At 40.7% G+C, this 26,346-nt stretch overlaps 1 protein-coding gene across 10 annotated transcripts in view; it reads left to right on the plus strand.

The window, feature by feature from the left end:
* The first annotated feature begins 2,548 nt into the window (after positions 1-2,548).
* TCF4 (transcription factor 4) overlaps positions 2,549-26,346 on the plus strand; it is a 374,657-nt gene continuing 350,859 nt past the window's right edge. For 3 of the 10 annotated variants that reach the window (XM_044276361.1, XM_044276362.1, XM_044276366.1), the window contains exons 1-2: positions 3,634-3,956; positions 5,382-5,454. In XM_044276361.1, the coding sequence (XP_044132296.1) occupies positions 3,885-3,956; positions 5,382-5,454 (145 nt within the window). In that variant the 5' untranslated portion in view covers positions 3,634-3,884. The other 7 variants (XM_044276370.1, XM_044276364.1, XM_044276369.1 and 4 more) reach the window with 7 other exon arrangements.

Below are 26,346 nucleotides of genomic sequence, written 5' to 3' on the forward strand. Positions count from 1 at the left end.
AAAACTGAGTCTGCTTATATAGCACCTACCAGTAGCCATTAGGCTCCAGGAGAAGTATATAGTGGGCTCAGCATGCATGTTGGTACTTGCATCCCTGGATCCGATGAAAGCTGTAATGGCACCGGACAGGGTTAAAAGCAGAGTGTGCCTGGCATGCATGCTGTACCTGCGCTCCCTGGACTTTGTGTGGCTGTCATGGCCCATAAAAGGTAGGAACTAGTGTTAGGGACCACTCATAGAGGCGACCTTGACGTGGTGAGTGGCTTATTACGCTTTGGCCAAAATGTACACCAATGCCTCATTCAACATCCAGCATAAAGGCAGGGCAGAGTGCTGGTTGCAGTGTGCGATTGCATTTTGTGTTTTTGCGTTTGTATCTGTATTTCACCATAGCAATCTGCACCTGCATACAAGGTTGTGCGGGCTGAATCTCCCATACTAATAGAAATAAATTGGACTTTGTTCTAAACTATACAGTGTGTAATATGTATAGTTTTTGGGGTTCGGGTACAGCGACATATACGGTTAGCAATGTTGCGGCTGCTCTTCTCAACACCATCAGCAGAATACAGATGCCACTTGTGACACCTATATTCTGTATACATTGTCAGCCTGTGTCAAGTTCATATAGTCCCCATCAACACAAGAAGATTGGCTGATATTTTAGAGACAAATAAATCAATTCTACATGAAATGTATTCGTTACAATTTTCCCAAAAGATGCTAATTTCGACAAATCCAAAACCTTTGTGATTCATCCTGCATGAGCCGCCCAAAAAAAGCAGGCACCATTTTACATGCCAGAAGATAGAGAAGAAGGCATCTGCCACCAAAATAGGTCGCTGTCACTTTAATATTTCTAAGGCTGTGTTGGTGCTAAAGATCTCAAAAGAAAGTGGTTGTATACAGTACTAGGAGACCTCAGAGGGTCTGACATGACTTTTTGGGCAATTGGGGCACCAGACATCTTGGAGAACTAACCACAGATCTTCTGTGGATGCAGGCTTGCTCAAATCCTTCTGTCTCTTCATGTAATCCCAGACAGACTGGATGATGTTGATACCAGGGCTCTGTGAACCTCCATATCTTCACTACCAGGAGTCCTTGTTCTTCTTTACGCTGAAGATAGTTTTTAATAACATTGGCTTACTGGGGTCGTTGTCCTGCTGCAAAATCAAATGCCTCCCTGAAGGTATTGCATGATGGATATGTATCTGCCTGTATTTCTCAGCATTGAGGACACCATTAAGCCTGACCTTATCTCCAACTCTAGCCCAAAACTTGTAAGGAACCTCCATCATGCTTCACTGTTGCCTGGAGACACTCATTACTGTACTGCTCTCCAGGCCTTTGGCAAGCTGCCTTCTGTTACAGCCAAATATTCCAAGTTTTGACTCATCAGTCCAGAGCACCTGCTGCCATTTTTCGGCACCCCGGTTCCTATGTTTTCATGGACTGTTTAGTCATTTGGCCTTGTTTCAACATTAAAGCCAAGGGTTAGCGACATATAGGATAAGCAATGTTGCTGCTGCTCTTCCCAACACCATCAGCAGGCTATAGGTGCCACTCTACATATTGTCGGCCTGTGTCAAGTTCATATAGTCTCTGTCAACACAAGATGATTGGCTGATATTCAGAAGAAAGAGAAGAAGGCATCTGCCAACAAAATGGGTCACTGTCACTTTGACATTTCTAATGCTGTCTTAGTGTTAATGATCTTAAAACGATGGATACAGTCTTAGGAGACGTCAGAGGGTCTTATATGACTTTTCGGGACAATTGCGGCACTTTCAAATTTATTTGGACTGAATTTAGCCAAATTGGATCCATAATAATTTTTTATCATAGTAGAATACAATACTGTGAAAGTGTTCTAACCCAGGAACCCCTGTGTATGGCAACTCTTCATGTTACTCAACAGAAAACTCATTTCGGATCCTTCTCATTATTAAAAAATATGGGGGTCATGTACCAAAAATTTCGGCGATGTCGAAAAACTCAATGACCAAAACCCAATATATATTAATGACAGTATTTCACAATGTAGCCTAATCTGGATTGCTGGAGGGCTTCAATATTTTTGAAGTACCAGCTGCAGTTTTTTCGGATCTCGTATATAGATGGATATATTATGGGCCGGGGTGCAGATCTCTACTGCTGTCCTATATAATAAGATATTGTTTTTAGGTAAGGTCCATACACCGTGTATGATATGCATCATGTCCCGATGGTCTACTAAGAAATAAGTTAGAATTATTTATTTTTAAAAGGACAAAAACAGGTAAAAAGTTAAACAAAAATGTAACAGCAGACTTTGGAAAGCAAAGGGTTAAGCGACCAGTCTCAGAGCAAGGATTTATTTGCTGCAGGTGTCTTTAAAGAGGCTGTGCTGTGTTTTTTTTTTTTTCCTCTCCTAAGCTTACTTCCTCCAAGATACAGAAAGGGAGGGGGGCGCAGCCCGGGTGGGTGGGTGTGTGTTCATACGACATACACACATGCTATTCCATGTTCTGCAGCCTTAACACGTTCATTGGTGATCTGCAAATGTCAAGGATATGGGTCAACTACAAAGTGTGAAAAATTACAAACAACTTCAAATAACTGGCTCCAGCGCATGAAAGAGTTAACAAAGCAGCTTCCTAGAAAGGGCTTACGATTGTGCAGCTGCTACAGGAAGACCAGACCAGGTGCAGCTAAACTGGGAGTTGTAGTCCCCCCCCCTTCCCTTCGCCAAGAATGCACAGTAGTTGCATTAAAATCACCATGCAATGCATATGCGTGAGATTTAGTAGAGCTGTAGGTTCCATCGCTTTATCTTAACTCGGATAATGAAAGCAACACCCAAGAGCTGAGAAATTAGGCGCTGCTACATCTAGGACAATGAGCGTAGTCCTTATAGACCTCTAAATCCTGAAAGTCTAGCTATACTCCACACTGGCAAAGAGAGAAGTGAGTGCAATGGGGGGGGGGGGTATAAAAAAAAAAATCTCCGGGTTGTGCAAAAGCTGATCTCAACTCCAGAAAAGCAAATGAAACAATCTAACAAAAAATGTTGCAAAAATTTCAGAAGAAGCAGCCTTTATCCAAGAGCAGTGCAAAGTCCAGGAGCAGGTTGAGGGGTGCCATGCCAAACTGAAGGGGTTTTGTAGCTACTAGCATCCTAGTAGACGAGCCAGGAGGTTGCTGCTGCTGCTGCTGTAGTCAAGAGGGGGATCATCTCTCCAAACCCCCCCTCCTCCTCCTCCTCTTCCTCCTCCACTCCCACCTCCCCCTCGTCCTCCTCCTCCACTCCCAGCCTCTCAGCTAGCTGATGCCTGCACACAGCACATACTGAGCCAGGGGAAGAGGACACAACACACTCAACTCTTGCTTCTTCTTGCTGCTGCTGCCGCCGCCGCCGCTTCTTCATCTCTTCTTCTTCTTCTTCTGCATCTTGGAGGTCATTGCAAACCTGAACTTGAGCTGGACATTTCCTAGTGACTAAGAAGTTTGCAAGAGGAAGGGGGGGGGGGGATTGGCCCACTTTGCTCCCCCCCTATTGTTTGTGCTGGAGCCTGGCACCAATCATTGGCAGGAGGGAGCTAAGAAGGAGGAGGAGCAAGCACAAACTCGCCCCTTGCAAGCAGTAAGTAGCCATGCCCACCCAAGCCCTGCACAAGTTGGGGGGGAGGAGGGGAGGGGACTGAGAGCAGGCACTGCTGAGCAGAATTCAGCCCAAAACAGCACTATTTGGGTCTGGGATTGGGTACCCAGAATAGTGCTATTTTTCAGGCTTCCAGGCTTTGTTGTTTTTTTTTTTTTGGGGGGCAATTAACCCTTTCCTGATGCACAGGCCCTAGTGACTGCAAGCCAATGTTCCTAGGTGCCTGTCTCCTTTTCCTAAAATGAATCACCAACAGCGAATGGCTGCCTTAGGGACGGACAAAGAACTGAGTGATTTACTGGATTTCAGTGCGGTAAGAACCCACGGTGGAAATTAAAACAACAGCTGTAAACACAAAACAACAACAACAACAACAACAAAAAATACAAACATAACAAAAATCCTACTACTAGCTGAGCGGCAGGAACAAAAAACAACATCAGCAACCCATAATAAAACATAGCAAACTCTGTGTTACCTGAGTTGTTGCCATTGGAACTCCATGGTAAATATGCAAAGCTTATTTTTGTTACATTGTTGCCATTGTTTTTCTTTTGCCTGCAAGCATTTTTTTTGAAATTTTTGTTTTCTTTCTTTTCTTTTTTTATTATTTCTGCACGGTGATTGGATTTGTTTCCTTTCTTTCTTTTTTTTCCCCCCCATTTCATTAATTTATTTTACTTATTTTTTTATTGGCTTGTGGTGTTTGCAAAAGAAGTCGTGTCGTTCTGGACGGTTTCCCATCCCTCGCAGCTCTCTCGCTGTCTTCTTTTGCCTTGGCACTCATCTAGAAGAAAACTCGCTTGTCTTTCTGTGTAGGGGACCAGAGTTGATCTCTTGTAATTACCAAGTAAAATGCTTATCCCCAGGTGTCTTCTTGCAAGGTTTTCATGTACTTTTTGTTTACTTGGAAGGGGTGGGGTGTGTGGGGGAAGAGAAGGAAAAAAAAAAATTATTACCTTTTGGATTCCAACAGTGTCCCACTTGTTTGGAACCAGGGCTAGCAGCTGGGTGGTATTCTCTACAGTATGTCTATATGTACATGTATGTGTATGGTTTTTGGCGTTATGTATGCGTTGGGTGAAACTATTGCATGACTCAGAGATCATCGTGGATTGGAATGAGCATCTAGGACCTCAGGCTTTATTTGCCTAGGCGAAAGAATTTCCTCCCTAAGAGATGGCTTTCGGAAGTTTGGACAAGATCTGTAGCCCCAGGCACATTACAGCCCCTCTCTCCTCTTGCACTTTTCATTTGTTAGATTTTTTTTTTTTTGCATGTGTGACTCAGGGAAGGTGCGTATCCACCAGACACGTTGAATAGGAAAAACCAATTAGAATCTAAATAATAGAAGAAAAAAAAAAAAATGTTTTCCCTTTGCAGAACGGTGACTTGTCTCCTTCTGCTGTGTGCATTACATGCTAGTTTCACGCAGTGGATGTTTACATAGTGTCACTGTCATTGATGAGATAGTGAAGCTCTACGAAAGGTTTGACCTTTTGATTGTCATTCTATTCCAATGTATTTTCCGCCATTTAAATTTCTAATTTTTTTCTATCTTTCTAAAAATCCACTAAAATGATCACATTGGAAATTTTAGTCCTAGTCAATTCCTATTTCAAGAATTGGAAACATTTTTTTGGAAATGAATTTCGAAAAATATTCTGAAATGTTCTCGTCTTGACGTCTGGGTGGACGATGAAGTTCTGTTCAACTTCTTCTGCTCTGTCTGTTTCAGATGTTTTCCCCTCCTGTCAGCAGTGGGAAAAATGGACCAACGTCTTTGGCAAGTGGACATTTTACCGGGCCAAGTATGTAAAACGTGTTTTATTTTTATTTATTTATTTTTTTCCATTGCACTTTGACAGTTTGATTGCTTTTTTTTTTTTTTTTTGGCATGTCTGATGGGATACTGGTTTTTGATTGGTCATCAGGTCAAGGTGTGACATTAGCTTAAAATGATGTTGGTTTTATTTGCTGGAATATTTACATATTTTATTTAAAAAATATATTGATATTATTGATGTGTCAGAGTCGATTGGCTACTTCTTTTGGGCTGGCTTTTTTTTATGTCATTTTTTTGTGTTTTGCGTTTTAATGGAAAGTTTTATTTGGTGGATCAGAGGTTGCTTCAGACAATTTGGCTCTGTCATGCACAGATTGGCATCCAGTGCCAGAGGTACCTAAATAGCTGGCTGTAATCTACATGACACACCAGGCTCTGGGCACAGACTGTCTACATATAACATTTCTTTGTTTCCAAAAATACATATTCCACCACCCACCATCACCACCACCTCTTTTTTTGGTGTAAGGTTTTTGGATGGAATACACAAAAGATCTAACTCCCCCCTTCCTCACTCTACAAATCTAACAGCTGCAATGTTTTAAAGTGACTGGCACCCGCACATCGCCTGTAGATAGTCGTAGAGGCTCGTCATAATTTGAAATCATGGGATTGAATGTCATCAACTCTTTACTGCAAATGAACTGAGGAAATATTACTCGCTACATGAACTTTCATACCCATTTCCAGTTTGGAAACTTAAAAGCAAATTCTTAGCAGTAAAGTTACACGTAGAATTACAGAATGCCCCCCAGGGCACAGGGCGGTCGTATTATTACTGCATATCAGCAGAATGTGTGGAGGTTTTCTTTCGTCTATACCTGTAGTAATTGTATCATGGCTGACCATTCATTTCATGTTGGTGTCTATAGATACTATGCAGAAAACAGATTTAAGTAATGGTATGCTCGGAATTGTAACTGTAGCAATAGAATCAACATGGCAGATGGAAATTTTCTGAATAGTCAGGTAAATGTAGAAAGATAGATGATAGATAGATATATAGGTGATAGATAGATAGATAGATATGAGGTAGATAGATAGATAGATATGAGATAGATAGATAGATAGATAGATAGATAGATAGATGAAAGATAGATATCAGATAGATAGATAGATATAAGATAGATAGATATGAGATAGATAGATAGATAGATAGATAGATGAAAGATAGATATCAGATAGATAGATAGATAGATAGATATAAGATAGATAGATAGATAGATAGATATAAGATAGATAGATAGATAGATAGATAGATGATAAATAGGAGATGGGTAGATTTGAGATAGATAGTCTGATAGAAATTAGATCTATAGACACAAATGTAGATAGATATGGGATAGATAATGGATATATAGATATTAGATAGATAGATAGATAGATAGATAGATAGGAGATAGATAGATATGAGATAGGAGATAGATATGAGATAGATAGATAATAAATAGATATGAGATAGATAATACAAGATAGATAGATAGATAGATAGATAAATAGATAATCTGATAGAAATTAGATCTATAGACACAAAGGTAGATAGATAGATAATTGATAGATTTTTAGACAGATATATCCGGATGCTGCCTATGGTAAAGGCTTTTGGCTTCTTCTCGGCCTATGGTAGAATGCAGATAACAGCCATGATCAGTACCTAGTAATCTAGAAGAATTTCTGCTGCCTTCCGTGGTTAGACCGCTCACGTCTGTTACTACGCACACCACATGGATGTCAGTTGTGCTCTACGATTGTGTGGGAGTGCGAGGGACCCGCACGATACATGGCATGTGGAAATCATGGTCGCCATAACCTGTGTGTTAGCGGGTAGCTGAATATATCCGTCCTCACCCCCCACCTTATTATTGGACAGGTGCGGCGTAGACCATTGTACGACTTTTTCAGCTGTAGAAGTGTGAAAGATTGGACAGGAGCAGATGTCAGTTTTATGTAATGCCTTTGGGGTATTTAATTTAAATTTATTTTTTATATATATTTTTTGTGTTCTAGGAATAATTTTGCGTTCGGGAAAAAAAAAGAGGGTGGAAAATTTTTTTTTTGCAACTAAAGCTCCCCGGTTAGAGATTTCGCAGTGCGCAGTCATATTTCACATTTATGCTTCCTGGCTCGTAGTCTGTTCACGGTTGCAGAGGTTGGGTCTTATTGACAATTTTGTAAAAAGTAGATGCACCTAGGACCTCCACCCTCTGCTTCTCCTGGCTGTCCACATAAGGGGTCTGGTCTGCAGGAGAGCTCGAATGTAACTTGAGTCCTAGTCCTCACATTCCCATGGAACATTTTCTCACATGAAAGCCCTTTTTTTTCAGCCCAGTAAAGAAACAGCAGTTTGTGTTTGATGTTTGCAGGTGTTCAGCACAATCCAACCTCGCCAAGGAATTATTTCGCCTAAAAAAAAAAAAAAAAAATCTTCCCCTCCCGCCTGCAGTACACATATGTTGTTGATATAAACTCTTATAGTCAGTTTCTACACCCTCTGCAGCGATCGCCGTCCTATTACATTCTGTCGCTTTCATGTGTCACCAATAATGAATAAAACGGATTACGCGCTTTATTTAGATTTCTGTGTCTTTTTGTTGGTTTTTATGGTAGGAAATATTTTTGGGAAAAAAAATGTTAAAAAAATTGCAGGTCTTTATAAGTCTGGGGATGTTCTTGAGGAGATAGCAGCTGAAAATAAGAAAATATATATATGTGTCGCATTCTTGGAATTTTTTTGTATTGGTTTTCATGGTCATAGGTTTTGACTGCTTTCAAAATCTTATGACAGGTTTTTGCTTTAAGGATACTTTGTAATTACTCAGAGGTGTCCTTCACATCCAGTAGTATATGAAGTATATATATATACGGTATAATAATGTTTACTAATTTTTATTTAGGGCATTTACAATCTATCTCTCTATCTCTATATCTATCTATCTATCTATATCTATCTCATATCTATCTATCTATCTATCTCATATCTATCTATCTATCTATCCATCTATCTCACATCTATCTATCTCTCTCTATATCTATCTATCTATCCAATAACTCCCTATCTCATATCTATCTATGGTAAATTATTTTTTACTATTTTTTTATTTAGTGCATTTACTATCTATCTATTATATCTATCTATGTCATATCTAATTATCTCTTCTATCCATCTATCTCATATCTATCTATCTATCTCATATCTATCTATCTCATATCTATCTATCTATCTCATATCTATCTATCTATCTACTCCCTATCTTATATCTAATTATCTCTTCTATCTATCTATCTATCTCCTATCTATCTATCTATCTCCTATCTATCTATCTATCTATCTATCTATCTATCTCCTATCTATCTCATATCTATCTATCTATCTACTCCCTATCTTATATCTAATTATCTCTCCTATCTATCTATCTATCTATCTATCTATCTATCTATCTCTTAACTCCCTATCTCCTATCTATCTATCTCTTAACTCCCTATCTCATATCTATCTATCTATCTATCTTCTATATATTATCTATTTATCTCTTTTTCCACCTATCATCATCATTTGTAGTACTGCGATCAGTCAGTACATGGAATAACTTTTGCACGCCACCATGTTTGTGGTTGACCAGTATTTGCGCCTTCCATAGTGCAGTTTTTCACAGGAAAGAAAAAGGGAGATAGAATATTCTTCTTACGTTTAGCTCGTGTTATAGAAGAGGCTAAACTTGAGCTTAAATAGGTAATTTCAGAAGGTGACTAATTTGGCGCAGTGTTTATACTTGACTGCCTTTATTACAGATGTAGTCGGGCTGAGTTTGTCATTTGTATCCGGCTGCAGGTAAAGCTGTTGTGTTACACTGGAATGCAGCTGATCAACCTATTCTGAAAGCATAATTCAGGTATAGCAGAGATGAATTTTCCATGGTGCACGTAGTGGTAGGTAGGGAGCAGTGAACCTGCTCTGCCAGTGTTTCGCTGATGGGCAGTTTCGCATTTTGGAGCCATATTTCCCTTATATAAGACGATGGATATAGGCATCTGAATTAAAGCATCGGCTTTTATTAAGGAAATACAGGATCGTTATAGGAAAGTCACTTGCCGGTGAAGCGTTTGCCTATATACTTTTGACAGTTCGGCAAAGTTCTTTACATTTTTTTGCCAACTGCATAAGACAAACGGCTTCGGAGGCCCAGGGCATGGAAATGACAAGGAATTATTCAACAAAGCCTCAGTCCGTGTCTCAAGAAATCTCTGGATTTTAGGTCTTTTTTGTGAGGTCTAGAAAGTGTCATCAACATAGTGATTGAGGGTCTGGAAGCATTCCAGTATTGGCCCCTATGTCACAATTTAGGAGCCTCTATGAGGATTTACTGGGATATCCCCCATCGTACACTGATCAAAAGTGATCTTGCATAACTCCCCACCCCACCTTGGCCGAAGGATGTTTAGATGACTCGAGACAAGCAGATGTGATAAAAGCTCAATGGGGAAGGAGTGAATCACTGCCATCCATGGCTCCTTTTCATCTTCTTTTGATGAAAGCTCTGATACATGCAACACAACAAGTACAGCTGAAAAAAAAAAAAACTGAGAAGGATAATGGAAAAAAGAAAAGAAAAACATCAGCTCGCAGTGTCTTCGATTTGTCTAGTATAAAGCCTACGATCCATCATGTTATAATAGAAGAATCAGGATGGTTCCGGTGATGGTAACAACATAATACTACCATAAAAAGCAGCATAAAACCAAATGAATAATATAAACTATTATGTAAAAGGACGAAAGATATCCATGGACATCTTCTAACTGCCCATAGAAGGAACTTTTGCTTGAAATATAAAGGGGTTGACCCATGACGACCGCCCCTATTGATATAGGGGGAGTCCTTGATTGGGGCTTCAAGCTATGAGCCAGAATGGAGAGCAGTAAGCCATTCTGGTGGACTCAAGCAATGTAATACTACATTGCCCCTGTGATGACTACTAGTTGATGGGGATGCTAAGAGCGGGCTATTAGCTAGGGACACTTTCTGAAAGGGGTTTTCTCTGATGAGATACCATTCATGTTCCACTTGACCTAACTTAGATGTTAGGTTACCAATTCACAGACCACATCATGTCACAATGTCACCATGTATAGTTGGCTTAACTGGATAGGGCCTGCATTTTGCGGGGACAAAACTATTTGATGTGGGTATCCTGAAATTGTATTGGAAGGCTTGTAGAAAAAGAAGGAACCCAGTATACTAGATTGACCAAAAAGGAGCTCATTGTGAACTCAGACTTCATAGGTTTGATGCCCCATTTCAACCATTTACAGCCCTCAGTCAGACAGAACCAAAAGTAGGCAGATTAGGTGTACAACCCACTTAGGCCACAACCAGAACCAGAGAGGGGGCAATTTTTTGGGAATTGAAAATAAACCCTCAGATAAATAAGTAATAGAGGCGAGAAACTGAGCTAGGAGAGAAGCTGTAGGAGCCAAGGGTTTTGTATGCCTCATAGGGTGACCAGCTTGTCCTGCATCGAGAACTGCACATATGTTAAGGAGATGGGTAGAGTGAAATATAGGGTGTGTATTATAAAGAAGAACACTGGGTACTGGTGGGTAGTGACATGGAGTTAATAAATTAATGAGTGTCCATATAAAACATATCATGTGGTGCTTTAGAGATTAAGGATGTTTGTGGGGGTTCACATTTTGCAATCCCTGCCAACAATGTTGACATTAATTGAAAAGCTTGTTCTACAGGCAATATAAGAAATTCAGTTGGAACTTTCTTCATGGTCGGTGGTCTGGCGTGCACTGGATTATTAATGTGGATGGCATTGGCCATGTGGTATTTACAATGCATTCAGAAAGCCTTCAAACCCTTTCACTTTTTCACATTTTATGTTGGAGCCTTTTGCTAAAATTTAAAAAATCTAGTTTTTCCCCATACTTCTGCATTCAATACCCCATAATGAGAAAGTGAACACAAAATGTTAGGAATCTTTGCTAATTTATTGAAAAGCAAAAACTAAAATCTTGCATTGACATAAATATTCACACCCTTTACTCAGCACATAAGTATTCAAACCCTTTACCCAGGACTTTGTTGAAGCCCCTTTGGCAGTGATGCAGTCTCCAGTCTTCTTGGGGATGATGCCACAAGGTTTGCACATGTGGATTTGGGGATTTTCTGCCATTCTTCTATGCAGATCATTTGTCAGGTTGGATGGGGACCGTTGATGGACAGACATTTTCTGGTGTCTTTAGAGATGCTCGACTGAGTTCAGGTCAGGGCTGTGGCTGGGCCACTCAAGGACATTCACAGAGTTGTCCCTAAGCCTCTCCTGTGCTGTCTTGGCTGTTGCTTAGGGCAGAGGTCTCCAACCACCAGGCCGTTGACCAGTATCGGGCCGTGGATCATCTGGTACTGGTCTACTGGAGTGTGCTGGTTTTAAAGAGGAGCTTTTATGGATCCAAACATAATAAACTAAGTAGCAGAAGGTGTAGGGGTTAATGCAGGGATGTCCTTGCACTTACTATTATTTCTGGGCGCTGCTCTGTTGCACCGCTGTGGCCCCTGTTAAATTCTCCCGCGCTGTAGGCTAAGTAATAGCATCGGAACACCAGGGAGGAGACATCAGCTTTTCTCCCTGGGTGTTCCTTCTCCCTGGCTGTAGCACTGTTTTGTGCGAAACCGGTCCCTGGCACAAAAAAAGGTTAGGGACCACTGTCTTCGGGTCAATGTCTTGTTGGAAGGTGAATCCTTTGGCTGTCTGAAGTCCAGAGTGCTCAGGATCAGGTTTTCATTAAAGGGGTTATCCTGGAAAAGATAATGATGACTTATCCTCAGGACAGGTCATCATGATAACATCAGCGGGGTCCAAGTCCTGGTTCAGGGAGCTGTACATCGTATAGTGGCAGTGCTTGGTATTGCAGCTTAGCTTCATTGACTTGAAAGGGGCTGAGCTGCAACTAGGCCACATGATCGATGTACAGTGATGTCAGTGTTCTAGGAAGAGGATTCGGCGCTTAAGGCATCTTCTAACAGCTGATCAGCGGGGGTCCCAGGTGTCGCACCCCGGAAGGTCTGATATTGAAGACCTAGCCAGAGGATAAGTCATAAATAATTTTTTCTGGATAACCCCTTAAAAAATATCTCTGTACTTTGCTCCATTCATAAAAAAACACCCCCAAAAGCATGATGCTAACACCACCAAGCTTCATCGTATGGATGGTATTGGGCAGGAGATGAGTGTCTAGTTTTCTCAGAAGTAAGGCCAAAAAGTAAAATCTTGGTTTCATCAGAATCACAGTCTGAGAGTCCTTTAAGTGTTTTTTCCAAACTCCAGGTACGCTTTAATGTGTCTTTAACTGAGCAGAGGCTTCTTTCTGGCCACTCTGCCTTAAAAGTCAGATTGGTGGAGTGCTGTAGTGATGGTTGACCTTCTGGAAATTTCTCTTATCTGAAAACAGAATCTTTGAAGCTCAGCCAGAAAGACCATTAGGTTCTTGGTCACCTCTCCTACCAAGGCTCTTCTCCCTCGATTACTGAGTTTGGTGGGGGGGGGACCAGCTCTAAGGAGAATCCTGGTTGTTCCACTTCTTCCATTTCAGAATTATGGAGGCCACTGTGCTCTTCGGAACTTTCAGTGCAGCAGACATTTTTGTATCCATCTCTAGATCTATGCCACCATACAATTATATTTGCATTACAGACAGTTCTTTTCTCCTCATGGCTTGGTTTTTCAGTCTGATATGCATTGTTATCTGTGAGACATTATATAAACAGTGGGTGTCTTTCTGAATCACATCCAATTTACCACAAGTGGACTCTGATCAAGGTGCAGAAACATCTCAAAGATGCTCAAGAGAAATAGGAGGACCCCAGAGCTAAATTTCAAGTGTCATAACAAAAGGTCTAAATACTTTGCCCATGCCAAATTTGTGTTCTTTTTCTTATGAATACATTTGCAAAAAAATTCTAAAATTCAGCCTTTTCATTATGGGGCATTGAGTGCAGAATGATGGGGGGGGGGGGGGGATTAAATTTGAAATTTGAAAAAAATGTGAAAGGGTCTGAAGACTTTTCTAATGCACTGTACATAATGTATGCTTCCAAAGTCTTGGTGAAGAAGGTCAGTTGTGCCCAACTGAGCCTTTTTTTTTAAAAGAAATTCCTCATGTATTTTCTAATTTACTAAAGAAATCTACATCTCAAAAATATGGTAGTGCTTGGCATAGAATTGGATGAGGCAGTATTCAGCCAGTTTGTACACTAGGATCTTTTGATGCTTAGCACAAAATAAAGCTTTTGATGTGTGTGGATAGCAGTTTTACTGATAAATAGGTATGATTGTAAACTGTAGCGGCTGTAAAATGGGCTACATTCCAAAATATTGTCACAAGGACTGTGCCCAGTTGCCCACCTTTTCCATTACCAGGTGAAGCAGATGACGAAACTTGTAAATAGTGCAATCACAGCAACGCGTCATGAACTGGTGAAGCATGGTTCCTAATAGGTTATATTTGGAATTCATTGTAATATTGCCGTTTCCTTCTTGTAACAATTTTCAAAAGGAGAAGTACTAAACAGTTTTTTTTTATTTTTTTATTTTTGACAAAAAAAATTGGGGGACTGTAGGGTAATTTTATTCTTGTCCCTTACATGATATAAGTTCTTTGGTGTGTTTGGCCATTATGTAGCTGAAAAAACCCACAATTTTCACCACTTGATTTAAGATCATGTGAAATCAGTAGGAATGAATAATGGTGAAGCATGTATATACAGTACAATCCTAAGGACTATCAGGCTGGTAATAACCAATGTGCTTGATTTGCTTGATTTTTTTGAAGTTCTAAATATTTAACAAAAATCTGTCTAAATCCGAACTTTAAAAATAATCATGTTAACTTTTTGGGTATTTTATTCATGTGTATATACGTTTTAAAGGTGTAGATTAAAACTTCTGTGCCCCAATGCAAAATTTGTAAAATGGGCCCCAACCTATCATGTATCATTTTTGTTCCCATCAAGCACCTGAGCCTTGGTGCCACCCCCTATTGTTAAGCCCCTGGTTACATAGCAGAGCAGGAGAAGCCTTTTCTTAACAATTCTGCTATCTGGCAGAGGACACCCATTATGGTGTCCATATGTTCTAATAGGGAATACGGACAAGGCGTTGTGGTCGCTAGACAATCCCTTCAATTTCTAATATTGGCAGCCCTTCAGTGCTTGTATTAATTGAGTTTTGTGTCTTAGCCACTAATTACTGTTTGGATGTATTGGTCATGGTCTGAAGTTTGGCCAAAAATACAGTTGACAAGTTGACATTGTGAGGATGAACGTTGTTTTACATAATGGAAGATCAAGATTCCATTACAAATGTTGGTCGATAGCCATTACAATACAATTCACTACATTCAGATTTTTCTTTTCCTGTTTCCACACAATAGAGATGTGCTTTTTTAAGTTTTAATACATCTACTTGCTTAAAGGGGTTGTCCAGGATTTGAAAAAGCAGCATGCTTGTCCTTGGGCTATGTCTGCTGTTGCAACTCAATCCCAAACACTTGTGCAATATGAGACATAGCTTATGGACAAAGGGGATAAAGTAATCTACTTTTTCCGATTCTGGACAACGCCTTTAATTGAACCCAAAGGAACAAGCTTTATAAAAATTCTAAATAGTACCCATTTTAGCTGCAGTTAGAAAGTACTATCACAGCATCAGGATATGCCCACCACTGCTGTGCTCAACCACTCTGGCACTCTGGGTCCGACGGTGCGGGCCTGCTTCTCTTAGTTTCCCAGCGCGGCCATTGGGCTAGCTCTGTCCCTGCATGCAGGCTGAGGCCTACTTGCTGGCTAAGTCTCTCTCAGTCTACTCTTAAAGGGCCAGACAATGGCGGGCTTAGGGTTCGTAAGGCACCTTTCTCTGTGGGAGGGTGCCTAAGCAATATGTTCTAGTCTGCTAGTGTCCTGCTAAGGTATACTGTTATATGTTTGACTGCCTGTATACCAACTTCTGCCTGTTTTCCAGATTTGACCCCTTTGCTGTCTGACATGAAGTTGGCCTGATCTTCATACTGACCCTGAGCTTACCTCCCTGACCTCAGTTTGTCCATCGGATTGCACATACTCTGCCTTCCCTTGCCTGTCCCTGACTATGGTTTTGCCTGATCCCTCTGTGCTCTGCACCAGTGTCTTTTGACTCCTGTGGGTTAGCTGTAAACCAAACAGAGACTACTTTAGGAGGCAGCGGCCTGGTGGTTCCCCTGCAGCGAATTCAAGATCCCTGTAGGGGGGTTAAACACTGAAGACCAGGGGACTGCCAGGATAACACCCTTAGGAGTAGCCCCAAGTCACATCTGTTTGGTTAACACATTGGTTCCATACCCACTGGTAATTTGTGTTACATAGTTTCTTGTAGTATCAACTGTGATGGTTCAGGTTTCCTAGCAACCTATGGACTTACTTTCTCGGTGACTACTATTTGGTTACATGAACTGAAGTGATCACAGGAAGATTTATTTACCATAGAAGAAACTGCTTCTCTCAACTACACAGACTTGTTTTCATTGGTAACCTCAAAATCCCTACAGAATAATTTTTTATTTTTTTTGTTTTCCTGTAATTTATTCTGGTAATTATAAAAATTAGTTTTCTGACTTTCCTTGCAGTAAAACATTTATTTATCTGAATGTGATTTTTTTTGCACATAAAATTAAGACTTTTTCTCTCCACGAGAGCGATATTTTCCAGTTTGCTGTCTGATTTTTCAGGGGTAGATTGGGAAAATGCTGTGCTAAATGGCTAATCAAATTATGCCTGTGTAATTCAGTTTATCAGTCATAAAGTTTGCTTTGCACTTGCTGTTTAAATAGTGTTTCTCGCATGATTACATTGTAAATGCATTTTTAGAAATCTGGAATATGAATGTATTAAGGCAGACACTTAGTTTACGGTGATGCAGTTCTGGCTCATCCTGGTACCGGGGGACTTGATTTAGCAACTGAGGCCAAGAGCTTTGGGTAATTGAGACAAATATTATTATTGTTTTTATTTATCTTTGTTTTTGTATACATTTTTTAAATTAAAAAGAAAAAGCTAGTCTATGCTTGAATTGACGGATAAATCTTTTATGTTGAAAATGTATTTTTTAAAACAAATCTTGTGGTGGAATTTGACCCAGAAACCACTAGAAACCAACATGGATCAGATAGGACTTTACTATACACACTGAAATTGTCTACCATAACAATTATTCAATTGTTAGTCTGTGGTTTTATGTCCAAGTCTGAATTAGTGATTTTACCAACAACACGTGTCCATATGTGCTATTAGGACATATGACAGTAATTGTGAGCCGTTAAGGAAGGAGCTCCAAGTCAGGTGGACTTGTCCCACCCATGAACTTTATGGTCCGCCATTGATCTAATATTACCCTATGGCTTTCTCAAGCTAGTAGTTGGAACCTACAATGATCAGCTGATCATGGGGCAATTACTTGATTTATGATTTGGCTCAGTATCAGGCTATACATTGATAAGTTGATTATAGGAAATGCTCAGTATCACACGTGGTGGGATGTTGGAACATCACTTGGCAATGACAAGATCCAGTGGAGGTGATTGAGAAGGGTAGATATCTCACCAGCCTTTAGTATTGGCAAGACATCTGCCCGAAAGGCTACTCTTACTTGTATGACTCCATCTCTCCTGAAAGAAAGGCTTTATTAGAAAAAAATAAAATAAAAATATTATGTTCTTACTTTTTCTAATTGTCCCATAAATGTGTTTTTCAGTCAGGAGCCATGATGCTCTGTGACAGGTAGCCACAACAGTTGTATCTTTTTCCCACCTTGTTGCTTTCCATATTAATTTTGCTCCTAGGGGGAGGGACATTTAGACATTATTGATGTCATAAATATAAAATAAAAGTGGGGCACTCTCTTAAGTAAAGGGATCTTTATTATAATGATATGTATAAAATTGCAGTAGAATTAATATAACAATAGACGGACAATAAAATTAATAGTCAATAAAATTGATGCAGGTAGCAAGTAAAACAGAATTACAGTCCTATTAAAATTGTATTAAATAACGACATATAAATTGATCCCAAAATAAATAGATTATTCCATTATTTTCACTCTGGTAATAGTTCATTCATGTAACAATTCAATTGATGTTATAATTTGTTTAGATGTCAGAGTTCCCAGATATAGCCAGTCTCTTCATAGACTTCAGTCTGTGACTGAATACAAAGTTCTCCTGTTAGGGAATAGTAGACTCCACTTCAATGTATCTACAACATTGTTTGCGTATGGTAACTAAAGTTCAAGACGATGTAGCTGTTCGCTAGTTGCGAGTGATGTTAAAAGCTACTAATGAGTACAGCGGCGTCCCGCTGTAATATTTCGGCAAGCGATCGCTATAAGGACAGTATAATCTTACCCGGAGGTCTTTTGGCTGGACGATGAGCCCTCGACTCGGCACGTTTAGTTTCTATAGTCCCGGTCTCAAGGGTTGCTGCTTGGATTCAAATCTTGGCGCCACTTGGATTTGTTTGGTCCACGTGTTTCTGGCGTCTCTGATATCACAATTGGTGAGTTTTGAAAAAAGTCCTTTTCATAAAGCAGTGTCCAGATCTCCGGAGTTACACAGGCCTTGCTTTCTTTAGGGGGGAAATTTGTACCAGACGCGTTTCGGGGATTTATAGTATTGACCCCTTCCACTGAGCAACTAGCGAACAGCTACATCGTCTTGAACTTTAGTTACCATACGCAAACAATGTTGTAGATACATTGAAGTGGAGTCTACTATTCCCTAACAGGAGAACTTTGTATTCAGTCACAGACTGAAGTCTATGAAGAGACTGGCTATATCTGGGAACTCTGACATCTAAACAAATTATAACATCAATTGAATTGTTACATGAATGAACTATTACCAGAGTGAAAATAATGGAATAATCTATTTATTTTGGGATCAATTTATATGTTGTTATTTAATACAATTTTAATAGGACTGTAATTCTGTTTTACTTGCTACCTGCATCAATTTTATTGACTATTAATTTTATTGTCCGTCTATTGTTATATTAATTCTACTGCAATTTTATACATATCATTATAATAAAGATCCCTTTACTTAAGAGAGTGCCCCACTTTTATTTTATATTTATTCCACTTTTTCAGACCGGGTGTTGTCTGTGAGTGGGAGCACCTCTGGTGGATCCCCCCCTCATTCTAGTGCGACATTATTTTATTTTTATTATTGATGTCATAGTATCTTAAATTACACTTATATGGACCATCCTTACCCATTTTGGTCCCCATCCAACCGCTTACCATCTATGTGTCTAACTCCAACTTCTATTGCAAAAAAAATAATTTTTTTTGTTAATGTACTTTTGAAGTATTTTGATATTTTTAGCCACCCACCACCTCACAGATCAGCTGTTTTGGGCAGGTTACAGCACTGAAAACTATACAGTAGATGGAACCAGAAGTCTCCATCCACTGTGTAGTGGCTATGTTGGGGTACTGAAGCTCAGCTTCCATTTAACTGAATCGGGGCTGAGCTACAGTATGCTGTTGCCGGTAACTGCACAGTGAACAGAGCCTTCTACTTTTGACTCTGACCACCAAACCAGTTAAGTGGATGTATTGCATACACCAATTAATATAAATAGACCCAACAATTTATTGTTACAGTGGTGGCTCCGCTCACCTCACCAGGCGGCAATGACTTCCTAGTGAGTCTGGCTGCTGGGTCTGCTCTGTGCCCCAACGCAGGCTGTGGCCTGCTGGGATGGTCTCTCCTCCTATGCCTATAGGGTGCATGTGGGCTGGCTCCCTTAAGACATAGAGGGAGCACACATACATACAAAGGAGGAGAGACCTTGCCGGCTGGCCATAGCCTTCCTGGTGGCACAAAGCAGACCCAGCAGCCAATAGTTGCCAATTTGGGATACTGTGGGAAGGTGCCTGAGCAATAGGTTCTATAGCTTGCTAGATCCTGCAAAGGTGTGCTGTTCTGTTGTGTGCCTGTGTAACTACTTTCTGCCCATTTACTGGAATCGCATTGGCTCTTTGCTCCTGACCTCAGACCATTTACCATATTGCACCTACTCTGCCTGCCCTGACCTCGGCCTTTACGTGACTACGATTTTGTCTGTCCCCTCGGTGCTCTGCACCGGTGTTGATGTCCTCCGTGGGCCAGCTACTTCAGGACGTAGTGGCTTGGTGGTTTCCCTGCAGCAAAGTCCAGATTCTTGTACATGGGTTAAAGGGTGAATACCAGGGGATTGCTTAAGATAATGGCCTTAGGATTAGCCTAAAATCAAATCTGTTGGTTGACACAGTGATTCCACACCCACTGCTGTATATGTAATGATTATAATTGAAGAGGTTGACCTACTGTCCTATTAGGCCTTAGTGATGTCATAAAGTAGGGTCTCCAGCCTACAATACTCTTATGAAGTGTGCTGTGAAATCGTGGTGGACCCTGTCCATGCATGCTTACCATGGACGGCCATTCAACTGACCATTCTGCATGTAATACTAGATTTCCCCTCCAGTGGCTGCAGGGAAAATCTCCTAAAGGTTGAGACTTTCCCTGGCAATAACAGACAAATGCAGGAAGTTAGAAATACAAGACCCTTGGGTCAACCCCTTTAAAAAGTAATTTGTCACCAAAATACTTTTTCTATGGTTTTTTTTTCCACAGAATAATATATTGAAGATTTTTTTTCTTCATGTAACCTTTACTGGATATTATCTGTATATTAAGATAAGATACATTAGTTATAAGCATTCATTAGTGGCTCCAACCTTTTAGAATATATGACCTAGCAGCTTCCCCTACAAGCTGACCTCTGATTGGCTTGATAAATGTGACCTCCTATAAATGTGGCCTCATTCACACGACCGTATGTATTTTGCGGTCCGCAAAAAACGGATCTGCAAAAAATACGGTTGACGTCCGTGGGCATTCCGTATTTTACAGAACGGAACAGCCAGCTCCTAATAGAATAGTGCTATCCTTGTCTGTAATGCGGACAATAATAGGACATATTTTTTTGCAGAACGGAAATACGGACATACGAAAACGGAATGCACATGGAGTAACTTTTTGCGGACCTATTGAAATGCATGGTTCCGCATACGATCCGCAAAAAAAAATGGAACGAACACGAAAAGAAAATACGTTCATGTGAATGAGCTTTAAGTCCTCTTGCACACGAACGTTTTTTTCCGTTCTATTTTTTGCATTACGTTTTGTTGCGTTCTGTGTACGGACCGTATACCGAACCATTAATTGTAATGGATCCGCAAAAAAAACAGAAGGTCTTCCGTTTCCGTATTTCAGTTTTTCCGTTCAAAGATAGAACATGTCCTATTGTCCGCATAATGGACAAGGATAGTACTGTTCTATCAGGGGCCAGCTGTTCCGTTCCGCAAAAACTGGAATGCACACGGACTTCATCCATATTTTTTAAGGATCCGTTTTTTGCGGACTGCTAAATACTGAAAAAGCCATACGGCCGTGTGCAAGAGGCCTTTGTCTTTGAAACAAGCAATGTGATTGGTTAAAGTCCCATACTGAAGCTCCGTCCTCAGGAAATACTGAGTAACCCCTTAGACTCATTCACTCCTGAAAACCTAAGTCATTTTTTCATTGAATCCTCCCATGACTATGTATTGTAAGACAAGATGGAAATCTACTACGTTGGTGCAGAAAAATCATTCAAAAGAAAATAGGAGCAAATATAATTCAACAATTGCCCAAAAAATTCTGCATTTTCTTAAATTTTTTATTTTTTTATTTTAAAGCCCATCTGTCAGCAGATTTGTCCCTATGACACTGGCTGACCTGTTACATGTGCGCTTGGCAGCTGAAGACATCTGTGTTGGTCCCATGTTCATATGTGTCCGCACTTGCTGAGAAAAATGATGTTTTAATCTATGCAAATGAGCCTCTAGGAGCAACGGGGGCGTTGCCATTACACCTAGAGGCTCATGCTCTCTCTGCAAGTGCCGCGCCCTCTGCACTTTAACTGACAGGGCCAGGCAGTGAAAATGTCATCACACCTGGGCCTGTCAACCAAAGTGCAGAGTGTGTGGCAGTTGCAGAGAGAGCTGATCCTCTAGGTGTAATGGTAACGCCCCCATTGCTCCTAGAGGCTCATTTGCATATAATAAAACATAATTTTTCTCAGCAATGCGGACACATATGAACATGGGACCAACACAGATGCCTTCAGCTGCCAAGCGCACATGTAACAGGTCAGCCGGTGTCATAGGTACAAAACTGCTGACAGATGCCCTTTAAAGGGCTTCTGTCACCCCACAAAAGTCTTTTTTTTTTTTGGATAGTTACATTACTTATAGCGCGATATAGGAGAATATAATCTTGTCACTTACTTTGATGCGGCCGTTTCTTTAGAAAACGAAGTTTTATAATATGTAAATTCAGTCTCTACCAGCAAGTAGGGCGTCTACTTGCCTGTAGCCGCAGCAGAAAACCGCCCCCTCGCCGTGTTGATTGACAGGGCCAGCCGTGATCTCCTCCTCCGGCCGGCCCTGTCAGTATTTAAAAAATTGCGCGCCTCTGTTCATTCGGCGCAGGCGCTCTGAGATGAGGAGGCTCGTCTCCTCAGAACTCCCTCAGTGCGCCTGCGCCGATGACGTCTTCTCTGTCATCGGCGCAGGCGCACTGAGGGAGTTCTGAGGAGACGGGCCTCCTCATCTCAGAGCGCCTGCGCCGAATGAACAGAGGCGCGCGATTTTTTAAATACTGACAGGGCCGGCCGGAGGAGGAGATCACGGCTGGCCCTGTCAATCAACACGGCGAGGGGGCGGATTTCTGCTGCGGCTACAGGCAAGTAGACGCCCTACTTGCTGGTAGAGACCGGATTTACATATTCTAAAACGTTGTTTTCTAAAGAAACGGCCGCATCAAAGTAAGTGACAAGATTATATTCTCCTATATCGCGCTATAAGTAATGTAACTATCCAAAAAATAAAATATGACTTTTGTGGGGTGACAGAAGCCCTTTTAAAGGTGAATAAAAAAAATAATTTAATTAGATTTTACTTTTTAAGGTCAGCCATACAAATATTGAGACAATCTTTACCGTATGTACCGTAGCTTGAGTTTATCACATTAATATAATTTCATAAAAATTATACTTTAATCTTTATAGACATAAAGTGTGGGGGGGGGGGGGGGATTTACCGTATCAATTGTATTATATGAAAGTATGGAGCTAAATCTTCAAAAATTGTGCAAAATTTATCAAGACAGAGCATACGGCATAACGTAAGGTATTTGGTGAAATCCTCTAAGCATGTACAAAAAAATGGACTCCCGTCTTGAATACATTTGCCACATTTTACCACTGGAAACCATGAACTTTCTTTTAATCAAAGAACCAGAAAAATAGACATTTGGTCCGTTTCTTGGCGCTGATCGTGAACCATAGTTTAAGGAATCTTGTCAATGTACGTAGTTATTGAGGATTTTAGAGCTACGCGCTTCAGGAATGGCAAGTGCGGATGCGGCGCGATTTTCACGGACGAGGGATGAGTGACCCTGGAACCCATTTACTTTTTAATTTTTCATTATAACATGGTTATAATGGAAAATAACAGCATTCTTTAATACAGAATGCAAAGTCAAATGTCAATTGAGGGTTAAAAAATAATAAAAACATTACTCGACCCATCCACTTGATCGCGCAGCCGGGATCCTCTTCTTTGTTCTTCTTGAAGGACCTGCAAAAGGACCTTCGCTGACATCATCGCGCTCACCATGTGACGTCAGTGCAGGTCCTGCTGAATGAAGATAGAAGGTACTTCAGGTCCTTTTCAAGAAGAACAAAGAAGAGGATCCCGGCTGCGCGATCAAGTAGATGGGGCGAGTAATGTTTTTATAATTTTTTAGCCCTCAATTGACATTAGACTTTGCATTCTGTATTAAGAATGCTATTATTTTCTATTATAACCATGTTATAAGGTAAAATAATAAAATCTACAGAACACCGAACCCAAACCCGAACTTCTGTGAAGAAGTCCGGGTTCGGGTCTGGGTACCAAATATTCAGTTTTTTATCACTCGTGTGCAAAACACATTGCGCTCGCGCGAAAAAAAACTGAAGAACGCAACGATTTTCCCTGAACGCACCTATCCGCATCCTATCCGGCCCTCACCACGCGACGCCCGTGTGAAAGAGGCCTAAGGTCTCCGTGCATGAGCCCTAAGACTAAGATTATTTTTTTTTTGTGGTAATGTACATTTATTATATTTCCAATTTTTCACTATGTTTACATTTTTTATTTAAATGAAGTGAGGGTTATTAATCCGTTTAGATGTGAAATGTATAGACTGGATCGCCCTGGCGTGCAGGTGCTGAATAAGCGAGCAGTGCCTAATCCAGTGATGTGACTCAGCGGTGACTTTACATTCCTCCAGGTTGTATGGGAAAATATTATCCCGTCTATCATACAAGTCCCAATCTGATTCAAAGCAGAATCTGGGAATGTGATAATCCTTATATCCAGGTGTGTCTTACCCAGTGTGTACACACCATATTACAGAGCGGTCACAGTGAGTCACAGAGTGGGGCTTTATATGTATGGAGACACAGTATCTATCTATCTATCTATCTATCTCATATCTATCTATCTCATATCTATCTATCTATCTATCTATCTCATATCTATCTATCTATCTCATATCTATCTATTATCTATCTCATATCTATCTATCTCATATCTATCTATCTATCTATCTATCTATCTCATATCTATCTATCTATCTATCTATCTCATATCTATCTATCTATCTATCTATCTAATATCTATCTATCTATCTATCATCTATCTATCTATCTCATATCTATCTATCTATCTATCTATCTATCTAATATCTATCTATCTATCTATCTATCTATCTATCTAGTATAAATAGAAGGAGAGGCAGCACTCTGGATGATGTGAAATAAATGGATCTGTTTATTCACCAATTGCAGCATTTCAACTATCTATCTATCTATGGCCTCATGCACACGACCGTTCCGTTTTTTTGCGGTCCGCAAACCGCGGATCTGCAAAAAAAGCGGAAGCCACCTATGTGCCTTCCGCAATTTGCGGAACGGAACGGGCGGCCCATTGTAGGAATGCCTATTCTTGTCCGCAAAACGGACAAGAATAGGACATGTTATATTTTTTGTGCGGGGCCACAGAACGGAGCGATGGATGCGGACAGCACACGGAGTGCTGTCCGCATCTTTTGTGGCCCCATTGAAGTGAATGGGTCCGTATCCGAGCTGCAAAAACTTTTCAGTGTCCGTTCCGTTTTTTTTACGGACCGTATGCGGAACCATTCACATCAATGGGCCCGCAAAAAAATAGAAGTTACTCCGCGTGCATTCCGTATGTCCGTATTTCCATTCCGCAAAAAAATTGAACATGTCCTTTTATAGTCCGCATTACGGACAAGGATAGTACTGTTCTATTAGGGGCCAGCTGTTCCATTCTGCAAAATACGGAATGCACACGGATGTCATCCGTATGTTTTGCGGATCCGTTTTTTGCAGAACGCAAAATACATACATCTTTCCTTTCTTTCTTTCATATACATACACATCATGGAGGCTCGTGATTAGAACTAGTGTTGAGCGAAGCGAAACTTGGTCCAAATTGTAGGAAAAATTTGATTCGCCATGAAGCCACATTTCCTCGCACTTCGTGGTAATGAATCATTTTTCTTAAAATGGCAGCTGGAGTTGTCTTAGAAAAAAAAAATATTATAATTTGCTCGCCTCATCCACTTCCTCTCTTGATTGAAAAAGATCTGTCGAATGGCCTGACATCATCACGTGATCATGCTGGTAGTGCACGGTGACATCATCACGTGATCATGCTGGGAGTTCACGGTGACATCATCACGTGATCATGCTGGGAGTGCACAGTGACATCATCACGTGGTCATGCTGGGAGTGCATGGTGACATCATCACGTGATCATGCTGGGAGTGCACAGTGACATCATCACGTGGTCATGCTGGGAGTGCATGGTGACATCATCACGTGATCATGCTGGGAGTGCACAGTGACATCATCACGTGATCATGCTGGGAGTGCACGGTGACATCATCACACTCCATGCAGGTCCTTCGACAGGTCTTTTTCAATAAAGAGAGGAGCGGACTGCCTCTGTGTGAGCAAGTGGATGAGGTGAGTGATTATTTTATTTTTTTACCCAAAAGGCCATATTACACTAGCGTATTACCGTTAGACGGGTGCACTTCTGTCTAAGCGCCTTTTAAAAACGCTCCCATTGACCGATAGGCTGAATGGGGTTTTATTATAGCGATTCGTGTAAAAATTTATTTGTAACAAATGTAATTTCTTCTCAAAGTTTGACGCAGCTGAATCGAATTTTTCAAAACTTCGCTCATCTCTGGTTAGAACATTCTGATCTGGCCAAGGACAACATCTGCGTGGAGTTTGATATGTTCTCCATGTGAGCACAAACCAAAAGCGTACGGGGGCCGGTACCAATGTGAGTGACGGCAACGTATGTGCGGAGCTACGGAATATGCTGTCACCATATAAGTGAATAAAATAATACGTCTCTCTTTCTATGAGACGGCAGAACGTCGTGTCAGCCTGATTGCAGTATTAGAATAAATCTTGGACTTTTTATGTTTGCGTCTGTTTTTTAAACCTTGTCAGTGATTTAGCTGTTTTCTTAGGGGCTCTGCCCGGGATCTGCTGCATTGTGTTTGCTGCAACAAAGAATGTTTATCCTCCCTTAAGTTATATGTTATGTCAGCTGCAGAAATTGGAATGCTAACAAACACC

This window comes from Bufo gargarizans, chromosome 1 (genome assembly GCF_014858855.1).
Source record: "Bufo gargarizans isolate SCDJY-AF-19 chromosome 1, ASM1485885v1, whole genome shotgun sequence".
Taxonomy (NCBI): Eukaryota; Metazoa; Chordata; class Amphibia; order Anura; family Bufonidae; genus Bufo; species Bufo gargarizans.